Source organism: Rattus norvegicus, chromosome 17 (genome assembly GCF_021556685.1).
Source record: "Rattus norvegicus strain SHRSP/BbbUtx chromosome 17, alternate assembly SHRSP_T2T, whole genome shotgun sequence".
Classification (NCBI taxonomy): Eukaryota; Metazoa; Chordata; class Mammalia; order Rodentia; family Muridae; genus Rattus; species Rattus norvegicus.
The window spans coordinates 41,498,060-41,512,813 of NC_141550.1; the positions used below are offsets into that span (position 1 = coordinate 41,498,060).

The 14,754-nt window shown below is 43.2% G+C and overlaps 5 protein-coding genes across 5 annotated transcripts; 3 read left to right on the forward strand and 2 right to left on the reverse strand.

Annotated features, from left to right (window-relative positions):
* The first annotated feature begins 1,237 nt into the window (after positions 1-1,237).
* Positions 1,238-1,761, forward strand: H3c1 (H3 clustered histone 1). The gene has a single exon (NM_001408762.1). It carries the CDS (start codon positions 1,273-1,275, stop codon positions 1,681-1,683), a length of 411 nt encoding a protein of 136 aa, NP_001395691.1. The 5' UTR covers positions 1,238-1,272; the 3' UTR covers positions 1,684-1,761.
* A 490-nt stretch (positions 1,762-2,251) lies between these two features.
* LOC148000144 (histone H4) lies at positions 2,252-2,727 on the forward strand. Its single transcript, XM_087591843.1, has one exon. It carries the CDS (start codon positions 2,273-2,275, stop codon positions 2,582-2,584), a length of 312 nt encoding a protein of 103 aa, XP_087447969.1. The 5' UTR covers positions 2,252-2,272; the 3' UTR covers positions 2,585-2,727.
* An 8,357-nt stretch (positions 2,728-11,084) lies between these two features.
* LOC134482710 (uncharacterized) lies at positions 11,085-11,566 on the reverse strand. The gene has a single exon (XM_087591841.1). The coding sequence runs from the start codon at positions 11,540-11,542 to the stop codon at positions 11,132-11,134; it is 411 nt and encodes a 136-aa protein (XP_087447967.1). The 5' UTR covers positions 11,543-11,566; the 3' UTR covers positions 11,085-11,131.
* Positions 11,567-12,240: 674 nt separating this feature from the next.
* Positions 12,241-12,633, reverse strand: Hist1h2af (histone cluster 1 H2A family member F). Its single transcript, NM_001024282.1, is given in 1 exon segment — positions 12,241-12,633. A coding segment is annotated over 1 exon segment (393 nt).
* A 259-nt stretch (positions 12,634-12,892) lies between these two features.
* Positions 12,893-13,522, forward strand: H2bc3 (H2B clustered histone 3). The gene is given in 1 exon segment (NM_001409025.1): positions 12,893-13,522. A coding segment is annotated over 1 exon segment (381 nt). The 5' UTR covers positions 12,893-12,932; the 3' UTR covers positions 13,314-13,522.
* Positions 13,523-14,754: the final 1,232 nt, after the last annotated feature.

The following is a 14,754-nucleotide window of genomic DNA, read 5'->3' on the forward strand; positions in this document are numbered from 1 at the left end:
TTCAGAGCCTAACTCCTTTGCTGTTCCAGGGACCTGTCAATCCTCACGTTTTGTGGGTAGAGGTTGCCTCAAAACTTCTCCGGCTGCCTGCTTGAAGTGGAATTTCAAGCACAGCAGGGACACTCTGTACTCTCCTGCTTTGTCATCAGAAGGTGGTAGATGCCTATCAAAACGTACCTCAACTAGTGAAGAGTGGCTGTAAATTAGGCAATCAAAACCCAGAAAGCTAGCCTATAGGCCTTGTTTGCGGGCTTCCGTATTGGTTTCTGGGAGTACTGAGAGCTATGTAACGTTACCTTTTATATATTAGTTAAGGAAGAAACTTTCAGTGTTCTAAGGAGTGTCAGTTTGTGGCGGTGATTTCATATTGCGAACCAGTAACTAATAAAAGGGCTGCACAATTCTGAGACAGCACTTACTACTCGAGAGAAAAGCCATGACATGACTTATCCAGGGATATGCAAGTACGAAATAGCTCTGGAAAAGTCTTGCCCAGTTCCTTTTAAAGAAAAACTTAAAAGTGCAATCTTAACGTTCTTTGACCACTTTTTTATTGGTTTTATTTTACAAGTTTTTGAACGCATCGAGTGATCTCTGGCTAAGAATGGATGAAAATATTTTGACAATCCAATCCCAAAATGAAGGACTCAAAGCATCCATAGAAGTACAGGTATTTAATGAAGAAATACTCAGAATAATCCGAGTCAGACTTCTGTACTTTTATTCTCATGTTTCTCTCCGTTATTTACAGTGTGGGTTGTAAGAAAATGAACACTTTCCACGCAAATGAAGAATTCTAAATCTGCTGTTTTAGTGGCTATTTACGAAACTCAGTAAACCAATCAAAAGATAGAATCTGGCCTACCCTCCTTCAATGCAAAAGACACATTCTATATTTCAATACTCCAGACATCAAGACTGTTCTCTATTCTTCAATGGCATCTAGTCTAAGCCGCAATGTGTTGGGAGGCAGAAATGCTGTAGAAGATGACAGTCATTGGACACACACACACACACACACACACACACACACACACACACACACACACACACACGCGCACTCCCTCCCCCTCCACACACACAGTGCAGTCGCAGACTACTGTAGCCCCATATAACCAACAAATGTAGTTCTTAAAAATAGACCAATCAGAATCTTAAACGTCACATGTAACCGACATTTTCATCCAATCACTATTCCTTGTATACTATAAATAGTAGTTCTGCGGGTACCACTTCCATGCTCAAAAATACTCAGTCTTTACTTGTCTTGCAATGGCTCGTACTAAGCAGACCGCTCGCAAGTCCACCGGCGGCAAGGCTCCGCGCAAGCAGTTGGCCACCAAAGCTGCCCGCAAAAGCGCCCCGGCCACCGGCGGTGTGAAGAAGCCCCACCGCTACCGTCCCGGCACCGTGGCTCTGCGCGAGATCCGGCGCTACCAGAAGTCCACCGAGCTGCTGATCCGCAAGCTGCCGTTCCAGCGCCTGGTGCGTGAGATCGCGCAGGACTTCAAGACCGACCTGCGTTTCCAGAGCTCGGCTGTCATGGCCCTGCAGGAGGCTTGTGAGGCCTACCTTGTGGGTCTGTTTGAGGACACCAATCTGTGCGCCATCCACGCCAAGCGTGTGACCATCATGCCCAAGGACATCCAGCTGGCCCGCCGCATCCGCGGGGAGAGGGCGTAATTGTACAGTTCCTGGCATGAACCAAAGGCTCTTTTCAGAGCCACACACGGTTTCAAGTAAAATAGCTGTGATATAAAACATTTAGTCCATCCTTAGGTAAACCTAGTATCCCCAGTGATGGGTAAGGGAGTAGAACTTCGCTACCTGGCTACGCGGTGTAAGCAACTACTAAACGTGCTGTTTGAGTGTTTAGCTGTACTCATTGCTCCTTACACAATAAGTTACCGTGGGATAAGAGTATATTGAAACTCTGAAACTAGGGACAGGCTTAAGGGTCGTGTCTGCGTCTTGCAGGCCTTCGGTTCCCTTTGGGCAGGGATTAAGGTGGGGCTTTGGTAGCACTTTTCCCGCCGGCGGGCTTTTGGTCCTTTCCACGCAAGTCTTAAGGGCGGAGCTTGTGACGTCACTTTCCCGCCGGCGGGCTTTCGGTCCTTTCCGCGCAAGTCTTGAGGGAGGGATTTGTGACGTCACTTTTCCCGCCGGCGGGCTTTCTGTTCTGCGATTCTGTTGGGGGTGGGAGATCAAGGCAAAGCAGCTATATAAAGGAGCGACTCTAAGCTCAGAACTTATTTCCTCTGCCCTCTAAGATATGTCCGGTCGCGGCAAAGGAGGGAAAGGCCTGGGCAAAGGCGGCGCTAAGCGCCACCGCAAAGTCCTGCGCGACAACATCCAGGGGATCACTAAGCCCGCCATCCGCCGCCTGGCCCGGCGCGGAGGAGTGAAGCGCATCTCCGGCCTCATCTACGAGGAGACCCGCGGTGTGCTGAAGGTGTTCCTGGAGAACGTAATCCGCGACGCCGTCACCTACACGGAGCACGCCAAGCGCAAGACCGTCACTGCTATGGACGTGGTCTACGCGCTTAAACGCCAGGGCCGCACCCTCTACGGCTTCGGCGGTTAAGGCTTTTTATTTCTATTTTCTTAACCAAAGGCCCTTCTCAGGGCCGCCCAAATTCTCTGTAAAAAGAGTTGTGATGCTTGAGCCACCCAATATTGCAATCCAGAGAATATGGAGAAATTGAGAAAATAAACATTAAAATTGTCTACAGGTGCGTGCAAGTATATTTTGCTTTGGTTTATCTTAGTTCAATGAATTGAAAACTTGCACCTTTTTCTTGGGCAGCAGATAAACTGCCTTCATTAAGCATGCGCAGCTAATCAACTCACTTGGTTCCTTTAGGAAAGCCGGAGTGAGGGATGGGGAAGCAAGTTAAAACATGGTTTTCAGCGAACTGAGCAAGTGAAAACGTCGGTAAGTCCGGGCGGGGTTCAGGTATGTTCAATAGTTGTAAAGTAGATGCTTCTCAATGATTTGTCACGAACTAGTGGCTTTATTGCCGCCATAATGGTGGGGAATTTTTTTTCTTTCTCAGATCAGTAGGAATCCCGGAAGTCCCCATTTCATGACTCCTTTACACTTTCACCCTTCACCTTGTGGCTAAGGTTGGTAAAGGCAAGTGTGTTCTTTGGCTTCCTGCTACAATTTTGGGTTCAAGTAGTGTACGTTTGAGAGCACAGAAGTGGGGGATGTGAACTCCATGACTGGCGACTAGAAAAATAACTGGGATGGCCTAGACAACTTGATCCTTCCCCTCCCAAGTTCCAGCATTACTGATTACCACCACACCCAGCTTGGTGGCACTTTTTCTTTTCTTTTGTGGTTTTGTTGTCTATATATTTTTCTTTCTTTCCATTGTCTTATTTTAGGCATCACTTACAAGGGAGAGATTTGAGCCTCACTCAGCCTGTCACTGTGAGCTGGATCTGAGTGTCTCTCCCTGATTTGGGATTCCTGTTTTCCAACTGTGAATTTCTTGGAGAATAATGCACTACTCAGCATAGCTTCTTTTTATATTAGTGAGTGCAATTCATAGCTACATCCTGGAAAGTTTCAGGAATGGGGCAGAGGAATGAGGAAACGTGTTGTGTTCTGAGGGTGGTTGATCATTTTATCCGTTCCCCAAGTTCCTTCCGGAGGGACTTGTTTGCTATTATGCAGTGTTCCAGCTGCTCTCTGAGGCCCACAGAAAACACTTTGAATTCTCATGAGTAGTAAATGTAGTTGTGTAGATGCAGAATTTTTATCTAAGGTATTAGTAATCACACTGGCCTTTAAGGTAGGCCTGGCCTTATATCAAAACATTCCTAACAGACATATATTCTCCTTGGTGGTGTCCACCTCTACTGTGGATAGAAACCTCTCACTTTTCCTTACATGACCAACTGTCGTTCCTTATATGCCAGCACCATAATTAAAGCATAATGTGGCTGTAGCCTGAGGACATGAATAAAAGGATTTATGGTGCATTCACTTTAAAAAACTTCATAAAGGTCATGAATTTAAGATGAGACTGGACTATATAGTAAGTTCCAGGCTAACCTGATTTACATATCAAGATAAAATAAGTCAGTGACATGATTTATTTAGTAAAGTTGCTGCCAAGCTTCAAGACCTGAATTTAAACTTTTGAACCTACATGGTGGAAGGAGAGACCCAGAATTCATAAGTTATCCTCTGATATCCACATGTGTGCTTTGGTATGTGTGCACCAACACACACACACACACACACACACACACACACACACACACACACACACGGTTAAGCTAATCTTCCAGAGGACCTACATTCGATTTCCAAAACCCACCATGGTGTCTCATAATCTCTTGTAAATGCAGTCTCAGGAGAGCCAATTCCCACTTCTGGTCTCTGGGCAGGAAGCATGAAAGCATGAGAGTGGTGCACAGATGTACATGCAGCATGCAAACTATCAAACAATAAAATAAGAGTAACATTTAAAAAACTAAAGTCAACCAAAAGGGTGAGTCAGCACACACACAGCATCTGAGGCCATGGCTGAGCTTTCTTTGCTCAGTTGTAGCAAAACCCAACCAAATAAGGAAAAACCATTATAAAGAAGTGTGATGAGGAAGTGGCTGCTGTAAACCCCCACCACCACCACCACCACCATGGCCTCTCATCTAACTTTGCCTGGGGTTTGCCATGAAAGGCAAACTGGTTTGCTATAAGCTTTGGTGATTTTGTGAGCTGAAGTTCCAGGAAGGAAAGACGAAATCCAAGGCAAGAGGGAGGAAAAATTGTCCACTGTTAAAGATTGATCAAATTGGGAATTTTAAGATTATAGAGGGTTAACTTTATTCCCTTTAAAATTCCATTCATTCTACTCAGTGGTTGTGGTGGTAGTGTTGGTCCACAGCACTTGGAAGGCAGAAGCAGGAAGATCTCTGTGAAGTTGAGGCCAGCTTGATCTACAGAATTAAGTCCAGGACAGCCAAGACTATACAGAGAAATCCTGTCTCAAAAAATAAAAACAAAAACAAGAAGGAAGAAGAAGAAGAGGAAGAGGGAGAGAAGGAGGAGGAGGGAGAAGAGGAGGAAGAGGGAGAGAGAAAAGAAAGAAAGAAAGAAAATAACAGCGTGTGCTCATCCCTAATACCTTTGTTAGATTTTACCGTTCACCATCACTGTGTTCCCAACCAGTGAATTTGGTAAGCACTTTGCCTTAGGACTTTCTTTGTTCTATAACTAGTGAAATGTCATGGAACACTCCCAAAGTAAACCATAGTACTTGGAAGAACCTGAATTTGTGTTCTTGGACCATGGGCACTCATATTTAGCTCTCAGGTCAAGCATCTCTTAATTCTATTTGAAATGAGAACTGTATTTTTAAGGCAGCACTATTTATTGTAACTAGTACGGTAATTCAGAATATTCTGAGCAGAGAGTATGTTTGATAAGTTTAAAAATTCTAATTCTTTCAGAATGTTGAATGTCAAGAAGCTGTCACTATTACAGATTTTGGCATTGCAGCAAGATGGACCTGGCTTCTCAAGTAGGCCATTGAGTTACATTGAACATTCACTTTTACAGTACATAGTAGTTAACAAGATGCAGTTCCAGGACTGATGAAAGGGTCCAAAAACTGAGCACACAACATCCACTGTGTGAATCTCATTTCTGAGTTTCTCCGTATGGTGCAGAACATATGCTGGCTTCAAACTGAGAGAGCCTTCTGCATCCATTTCTGGAATGCTGGGATGACAGCTGTTGGTCAGTGTGTATCAAATCTCGCTTTGGATGTAGATCATAGGTTGTTTCTTCAGGAACTGCCCAGTCTGCCTCTTCACTCCACAGATAATACATTGAGTTCTAAGTTATTACTCTCATTTAGTTTCACTATTTAGCCTAGTCACACCACTAAATGAAATTTTGAACAACCTCTACATGGCAGCGTAATAGTATATAGAAGTAACAATGTATATTTATATATAATAACCCCCTACATTTTATATATCTTTGTCACCAATCGTATATAATTCCCCAATATTGTAGGGTTTTCGAGACTTGATTTTTGGATGGAGTGATGGTTTAGTGGACGACGGCTCTTCCAGAGGTCCTGAGTTCAATTGCTAGCAAACACATGGCAATTATCTGTAATGGATTCCGACGTCCCCTTCTGGTGTGTCTGAAGACAGGAACACCGTACTCACATAGTATACCAGCTCTTGGGTTTATACAGATTATCAGACTGGGAGAAACAAAATGAATCAACCATGTTGCCTTATCTATGTATCCACAGCCTGATGGTGTGGATTGGTGAGGGTAGGGCCTTTTGCTACAGTGAATTTAAGTGAGTGAAGACTGGCTCAGCCGCCGAAGCCATAGAGAGTGCGGCCCTGGCGCTTGAGAGTATAGACCACATCCATGGCAGTCTTGCGATTGGCTTGCTCAAGTGTAGGTGACGGCGTCGCGGATCACGTTCTCCAGGAACACCTTCAGCATACCGCGGGTCTCCTTGTAGATGAGGCCAGAGATGCGCTTCACCCCTCCGCACCGAGCCAGGCGGCGGATGGCGGGCTTGGTGATGCCCTGGATATTGTCGCGCAAGACTTTGCGGTGGGCGCTTAGCCCCGCCTTTGCCTCGGCCTTACATAACTACCTTATTTTGAAGGCTTTCCAGCAACAAGCTGGGTTGCTAAAACTTCCGTGTACAAGTATACACTCTTATCGGACCTGGTTGAGAACTTCAAGTGGGCGGGGACCAAAAGGTGGCCAACGGCTTCTTTTGCTCCGCCCATTTCAGGGCGGTGACCAAGGGGTCTCATATACAGACATTATGGACTCCCTGGGGTTTTCCCCAGATTTGAATACACTCCATTTAGTATAAGTATAATATTGTTCTATATGTATTTTAGCAGAGTTACATTTTTATGGCTCAGTACCTGAAGGAATTGAAACAAATACCACTCTGAAATATTTAGGATTAAAGCCTTTTTTAAACAACTCACCAAGTGTCAAAAGAACATGTGATTGTTTCTTAAATGTGAAAATTCAAGTGGAAAGATACTTTAAAAAAATAAATAATAAAACATTTTTAATAGGAATTGAAACAACCGGTACTAGTAAAACTTCTTAAAATAGCCCTTGTCTGCATAGCTCAAGCCTCTTTACCTTGTCAAATAGTTGTGCTTGGCGCCTTCTCAGCTTGATTCTTGTGTAATCTATTCATCGCTGCTTTAGATTACCATATTTTTAATTAAAGCAGTAAAACTGCTTCGTGCTTGGGTTCCATTTTGCCATATCTACACAGTGTATGCTCTCATTCGAAGGAATGAACTAATAGAAAGAAATGTGAACTGGTAATTTTTCTGTTCCCCCTTTATACCTATAAAACTCGTCTGATAATGCTGCCCATATTCTGTGAGAACTGGACTGGGTAATAATACATTAGAAGAGATTGTTTCAAAGATGTACTACATAACTAATTTTTACCTATTACTATTTGTGCCGGATAGTTTTATTTCAACTTATACAAGCTAGAGCCATCATAGAGGACGAATCTCAATTGAGATAATGCCTCCATAAAATCAGGCAGTAGGCAACTCTGCCGGGGATTTCTTAATCAGTGCCTGATGAGGGAAGAGCCCAGCCCACTGTGGGTGGGTGGTGCCATTTCTGGGCTGGTGGACCTGTGTTCTACAGGAAAAACAGGCCCGGCAAGCCACGGAGAGCAAGCCTATAAGCAACACCTTCCATGGCCTGACCATCAGCTCCTGACTCCAGGTTCCTGCTCTGATTGGATTCCTACCCTTACTTCCTTCAATGTTGAAGAGTGTTGTGGAACTGTAAGCCAAATAAACCCTTTCCTGCCCGAGTTGCTTTTGATAATGGTGTTTTATCACAGTAATAGAACCCCAAATACACTGTTTTAATACTCTTACTAGAAGTATTTCCCTGCCAAGCTATTAGTTCCAACACAAGCAGTATCATCAAATGTGTATTAGAATTAATTACTTTTAATTATAGCATGTAATAAAGTATAGTAACAGATGTTTTGTATTCTTTGGGTCAAGCTTTTCTTTTTTAATTTTTTTATTAGATCTGTTTCTTTTACTTACATTTCAAAGGTTATTCCCCTTCCCGGTTTCCTGTCCATGAGCCCCCAATCCCTCCCTTCCCCCTACCCCATACGGGTATTCCCTCTATACATCCCTCTTATTTCCCCTCCCCCCCCATATTTCCCTGCACTGGAGTCCAACCTTGGCAGGACCAAGGGCTTCCCTTTCCCCTGGTGCCCCAACAAGACTATGCTCTGTTACATATGCAGTTGGAGCCCTGGGTCAGTCCATGTTTCTTCTTTCGGTAGTGGTTTAGTCCCTGGAAGCTCTGGTTGGTTGGCATTGTTGTTTTTATGGGGTTGCAAGCTCCTTCAGGATCAAGCTTTAAGAACTATTTGGAGAGTTCTTTTGGTCCTTTTCCCAAAGTGAGTTAGCAATGATAGTGTACCTGTTGCCAGCCACACTGCAGTGTAGCTCAGTTTACGAATTCCCATTCACTTTTTCCCAAATGTTTAATTTTACTAAGACACTCTGAACACTCAGGAAGTTGCTTCTACAGGTCAAGATTCTAAGGCCTACTGCTAACCTCAGTCTTTTTATTCTCTTTTCCTTTCCATGTTCTATTTTCCTAAACTTAACTTCCTCATTGTCTCTCAGAGCCTTAAACTTTCATACAAACCTCCATAACAAAACTGTTGTCTTCGAGTTGTAAATTTTATCCTGTGCCTAACATCACTTTGTGTGTGGCATGTGGAGGATAGAAATCATGCTTGCTGTAGACCTTGGAACAACCAGTATCTACGGCACACTCTGTTCAATTATGTATATTGACGTTTTAACGTCATAGTTAGGACCTCCATCTGGGCACAAGGATGATTTGTCAAAAATATTTTTTTATGTAACTTACAGGATAAGGCTACAAGTCACCATAGACAAACAAATTTTTTTTTTAAAAAAAAAGTTTTTTAGTCCAAGTGGAGTGCAACTGTGGGAATATAGGCTATGGGAGAACAATAAGGAAAGATTAACAGCAGTTTAGCAAAATTTGAAATTCAGTTGGTCTTACTGCCTGATGGCTTGGCACATAGTAATCTCATCTATAGCCTTCTGCTAAAGAAGATTTTATTTTGTTTTTCCTGTTTTAGGAATCAAATAGAGGGGTATCGTACCATACTATTTTCCCTTGCTAAGGACAACAACAACAACAACAAAATCCTTAAAAGATTTTAAGTATATAGTGATAATTTATAAACTCAGCAGAGTCTATGTGATTACGTGATACCAAGTAAGATGTAATTTCAGAAGCTAGTTTGGGTTATTTAAAAACTTAAGCCATAAAAAAAAAAAAAAGCCCACATAATTTATAGCTCAGAAAAATTGAAACCATACATTGGAATGAATATATTCTAATGATAATCGTAAAAGATAGATGGTGTTGGTTCCAATTTCAAATGGAGAAAATGACTCATTTCAGATGGCATAGTAGGCACTTATGATAGAATTTAAGCCTGAACAAGCCTCCCGTACAAGTGAGTACTACATGCTGCTAGATCACCACTGGGAACTCTGAAAGAAGATTCATGCATGTGTTATTTATTATTTATTTACTACATGTTTCTATATTCATTTATTTACCAATTTATTAGATATTGTAAAATCCTACTAAGGCCTCAAATAAATGAGGAGTGAATGTAGAATCTATTTTTTAAATGCATGGTTGTGGTAGGGACTGAGGCAAGAAGAGCCAGACTCCTTGAAAACCGCTCATCTGATTCTTACAGAAAAATGGCAAGTTTGCTGCCTTTCAGCACGCTGTACCTAAAACTCTACATTCTTATAGAGGGGAGTAATACATTAAAAAGTTAAGCAGGAGGGCATGAAAGCAAGCAGGGCTAAAACCAAATATTTAAATAGTGGCATTCAAGAGACACCATCGCCATATGACACCACTTGTGGATGACATATAGTTGCCAGGCAGAGCTGACTAAAGCAGCCTCTAGGAAATCAGGTCAAATACCTGGACATAGAACTTTTCTTCCTTTCTGTTTTGTTTGTTTTGTTTACTAGGTAAGCTAAGCAAGTGCAGTGCCCTCTACTCCAGTCACTTCTAACTTTGAGACAAGGACTCACCAAACCACCAGTGGTATCTTTGAACTCATTCTGCAACCAAAGCAAACTTCAAACTTGTGATCCTGCTGCTTCGCTCAGCCTATGGAGGCATATCAGGGAGTACAGACATAATTTAAAAGAAAATACTTTGTAATATGGGTTTTTATGTTATTGTTGGGTTTGTTATTAGTATTCCTGGAAAACATACCCACACAGATCACCCTGTCAAATTACATCTTGATAACTTTGTTCCCTACTCACATTCTCGATAGACAATGTTACATGTAAGGAAGCAGTGAAAGAAGGATGGGAGCCAATGTCTGGGGTGAGGGGCTGTCATCCTTGAAGGGCCTCTATAGTTTTTCAAAATATGGTGCAAAATCTACAAATACCACAAAAAAAAATTCTAACCATTACTTGAAATATTCCAGCACAATGTAATTGTTATTTTACAGAGACACTACTCACAATTACCTACTTTCCAGAACCTACTAAAAAAATTATACATCAAAATATTTTAAGTTCTGTAACATAATTTCAATGAGTAAGAGCAAAAAATTAGTAATAATGCTTAGTCTGTACTGGTATTAAAGTTCTAGAGCAGACAAGTGGTGAATCAAGCAATATGTGAACAAGACACATGTCTAAGTACGGTAGCAGAAGCTATTCAACAGCTAGCACCCAAGAATCAGAGCACCTAAGAATGAAGACAGAACGTCCTTATGACAAAAACTGACACTCTGAGTACTTGGCTATTTTATAATATCCATGTTTCCCTTCAAATCTGAAGGCCACCCAATTTAGGTACAGAACAAAAACATTTTAAATTCAACATGGCTAAGCTGTATTATTAAACTTACCGCTCTTTTTAACACTTAAAAAAATTTCCAACACAGTAGAAATGAGAGTGACAGCTGCATCTACAGAAAGTGTGTGTGGCTCTGAAAAGAGCCTTTGGGTTAACTGCTCGTAGGACCGTTTAAGCTCTCTCTCCACGAATGCGGCGGGCCAGCTGGATGTCCTTGGGCATGATGGTCACACGCTTGGCGTGGATGGCGCACAGGTTGGTGTCCTCAAACAGACCCACAAGGTAGGCCTCGCTGGCCTCCTGAAGGGCCATGACCGCCGAGCTCTGGAAGCGAAGGTCGGTCTTGAAGTCCTGCGCGATTTCGCGCACCAGGCGCTGGAACGGCAGCTTGCGGATCAGCAGCTCGGTGGACTTCTGGTAGCGCCGGATCTCGCGCAGAGCCACGGTGCCGGGACGGTAGCGGTGGGGCTTCTTCACGCCGCCGGTGGCCGGAGCGCTCTTGCGGGCGGCCTTGGTGGCGAGCTGCTTGCGCGGGGCTTTGCCGCCCGTGGACTTGCGAGCGGTCTGCTTAGTACGTGCCATACCGTAAAAAGGATAAACCAATGTAGAAGGAAGAAAGAATCTTGCCCTTAAATAGACGTAGAAACATTTTGATTGGCCTTGCAACATTTCGAAAGTCGCGCGCCACAAATTCATTGGCTGGGTAATAGCCAGTGTGATTGGTAGCTTTAAGAGTATCTGATAGGCTACATTTCCCGACAGTCTCAAATTACATTTTGTTCTTACAAAGAACTTTCAATTGGTGTATTTTAATGTAGTTTTGTTTGCCTTTGGCATCACAGTTGTTTCCCAAGTGCGGTGATCAGAAGCCCCAGCTTGACCCTTGATCCACTCTTTTGTACCTTCGTGTTTTTATTGTCTCAACCAGGATACGAAGTGCAATGCCTTGTAACTACTTTTAAAATAAAACCATGACTCAACAATACAAAATTACATTCTTGGTCTTTATAAGGTCAACAAATATGCCACGGGCCCTGGATGGATATTTTAAAGGTTATCAGTTTCCTGTAAGTACTGTCATGTAAAATTACACTTTGCTTCTTAATAAATTGGACTTTTAACTATGAATACCTTGTTACTTATGGTAGTATCGATGTAGTATCTACAAAGGAATAGAGCGGGAATCTATACGTATTGTGTCACCAGCTGGTCATGTGAAAAGGTGCATGGCTTTTAAAAGAGCCTTTATATACGTTGACAGTCCAATCACCAACTTGATTCTATTTCCCCTTGGACTTGTGGTGGCTCTCGGTCTTTTTGGGCAGCAGCACTGCCTGGATGTTGGGCAGGACGCCGCCCTGCGCGATGGTCACACGGCCCAGCAGCTTGTTGAGCTCCTCATCGTTGCGAATGGCCAGCTGTAGGTGGCGCGGGATGATGCGTGTCTTTTTGTTGTCCCTCGCCGCGTTGCCCGCCAGCTCCAGGATCTCGGCCGTCAGGTACTCCAGCACAGCCGCCAAGTACACCGGGGCGCTGGCGCCCACCCTCTCCGAGTAGTTGCCCTTGTAGAGCAGACGGTGCACGCGGCCCACGGGGAACTGCAGGCCGGCCCGGGAGGAGCGGGTCTTGGCCTTAGCCCGAGCCTTGCCGCCCTGCTTGCCGCGTCCAGACATTACTAAAGATAACAAATTAGAAAAGATGGAAGCCACTGTTAAAATTTCTTATACGTTAGTCCGAGTCCCAAAATATCGCATTCCTATTGGTCAATATGACCTTCTTTTGACCAATAAAAGATGCGATTTTGGGTCCCTTATTTGCATCAAAGTTTATTTCTTTGAGCGTATTATTTCTATCCAATCAAAAGTAAAGGCACTTGCGCCTTCATTTGAATTCCAAGGGTATAAATAAAATAAGTCAGTGTCGTGCTTTCTTAATCTTTAACACTGTAGATTGTCCATAGGTTTTGAGAAGAATGCCTGAGCCTTCGAAATCTGCACCAGCTCCTAAGAAGGGCTCTAAGAAAGCTATCTCTAAAGCTCAGAAAAAGGATGGCAAGAAGCGTAAGCGTAGCCGCAAGGAGAGCTATTCCGTGTACGTGTACAAGGTGCTGAAGCAAGTGCACCCGGACACCGGCATCTCTTCCAAGGCCATGGGCATCATGAACTCGTTCGTGAACGACATCTTCGAGCGCATCGCGGGCGAGGCGTCGCGCCTGGCGCATTACAACAAGCGCTCGACCATCACGTCCCGGGAGATCCAGACCGCCGTGCGCCTGCTGCTGCCGGGGGAGCTGGCCAAGCACGCGGTGTCGGAGGGCACCAAGGCGGTCACCAAGTACACCAGCTCCAAGTGAGCGCTCAGAGCTCACAACAGACCCAAAGGCTCTTTTCAGAGCCACCCACATCATTTCTAGAAGAGTTCTGACTGCTTACTTTGTCAGCCAAGTTGCCTTCATGAAAGACCGAGTGAAATTGGGCTTTTACCCCGAGTTTAGATTAAAGGCTGAGGCCACTTAGGGTTGCTGCTGTTAGGTCTTAGTACTTTCCAGTTTGATAGGGTTTTTGAGTCTTAACAGCGGTCTGCTGAGTACATAGGGACAATGCTATCTCTGAAGTAGTTGTTTACAGCGTATATTACTTGTATTAAAATACTGCCAAATGAGCCCTTCAGTGAAAGCAACCATAGCATTCTAATTAGATTTTTTTCTTATGTCCTGAGGTCTTGTGCCTTTCCCATTCAGGGTAGGACATTGACAGTAGGTTGAACTTAGAAGAGTTAAAAATGCGGCAGCCATTTAGCTTTCCTGAGAAATCCATATTGATGATTGAACTTCCAAGACTTATAAAGTAATTGGTTAAAACAAACAAAAAACCGGTAAACCCCTTGACTGAGAGTCAGTGCCTCGAGCTTTTGGGGTAGGACAGGAAGAGTGGGAGACAAGTGGGACTTATGGGATTAAGTTTCAATTTTTTTTCTTTTTTTTCATTTTAAAACTGGCTGTGAGAATACGTAGTGACAGGAGAAAATAAAGTTATCTGAGTAATTGATTGAAAATATTTTAAAATATTTTATCCATGATATGGCACTTCACCCCAACTTTGTTATTGGTTTATTGATTCTTTGTATGTGAAAGCCAGGCTCTTGAAAAGTCGAGGAAGAGGTGTGAAGAGTACTGGGCAGTGGTGATATATTCCTTTAATCCTGGGAGACAGAGGCCAGAGAATTTCTTGAATTTGAAACCAGCCAGTCCTATAGGGAAAATTCCAGGATAGCTGCAGTCTACACAAACATGAACACAGCATGTAGTTACTGAACCATCCTTAACTTGAGAATTTCCATTTGGAGGAAGACCCATTAATATTACTTCTTACCATTTTTGAACTGCTCTCTCAAGTTAGGGATTATTCTCTTTCTCTTTTTCTTTTTCTTTTTTTTTTTTTCACACAAAGAGACATGAATGTTGTTTTACATGAGATCATGCAATAGTGGAAGAAACAATGTCAAATACTAGAAAAATAACAGAGGTCTTCAAAGAAATAGGTGACAGACAGTCTAGACTGTTCCTTATTTGATAAGGCAAAAAGCATACACAGGAGGGGAGAATGCCCTATTCTGGCTTATTCGAAGGCAGGAAGACACAGGCTTCTCAATTCTGCCCTTGCAGTCTTTCAACACATTTTTAATTAAATGAAGAAGTTGAAATCTCCACGTGGCTGAGAATAACATGAAACTTTGGATCTTTTTGCTTTTACCTTTCAAGTGCTGGGGTTTATGGGAGTCTCCCAGTCTTCCCG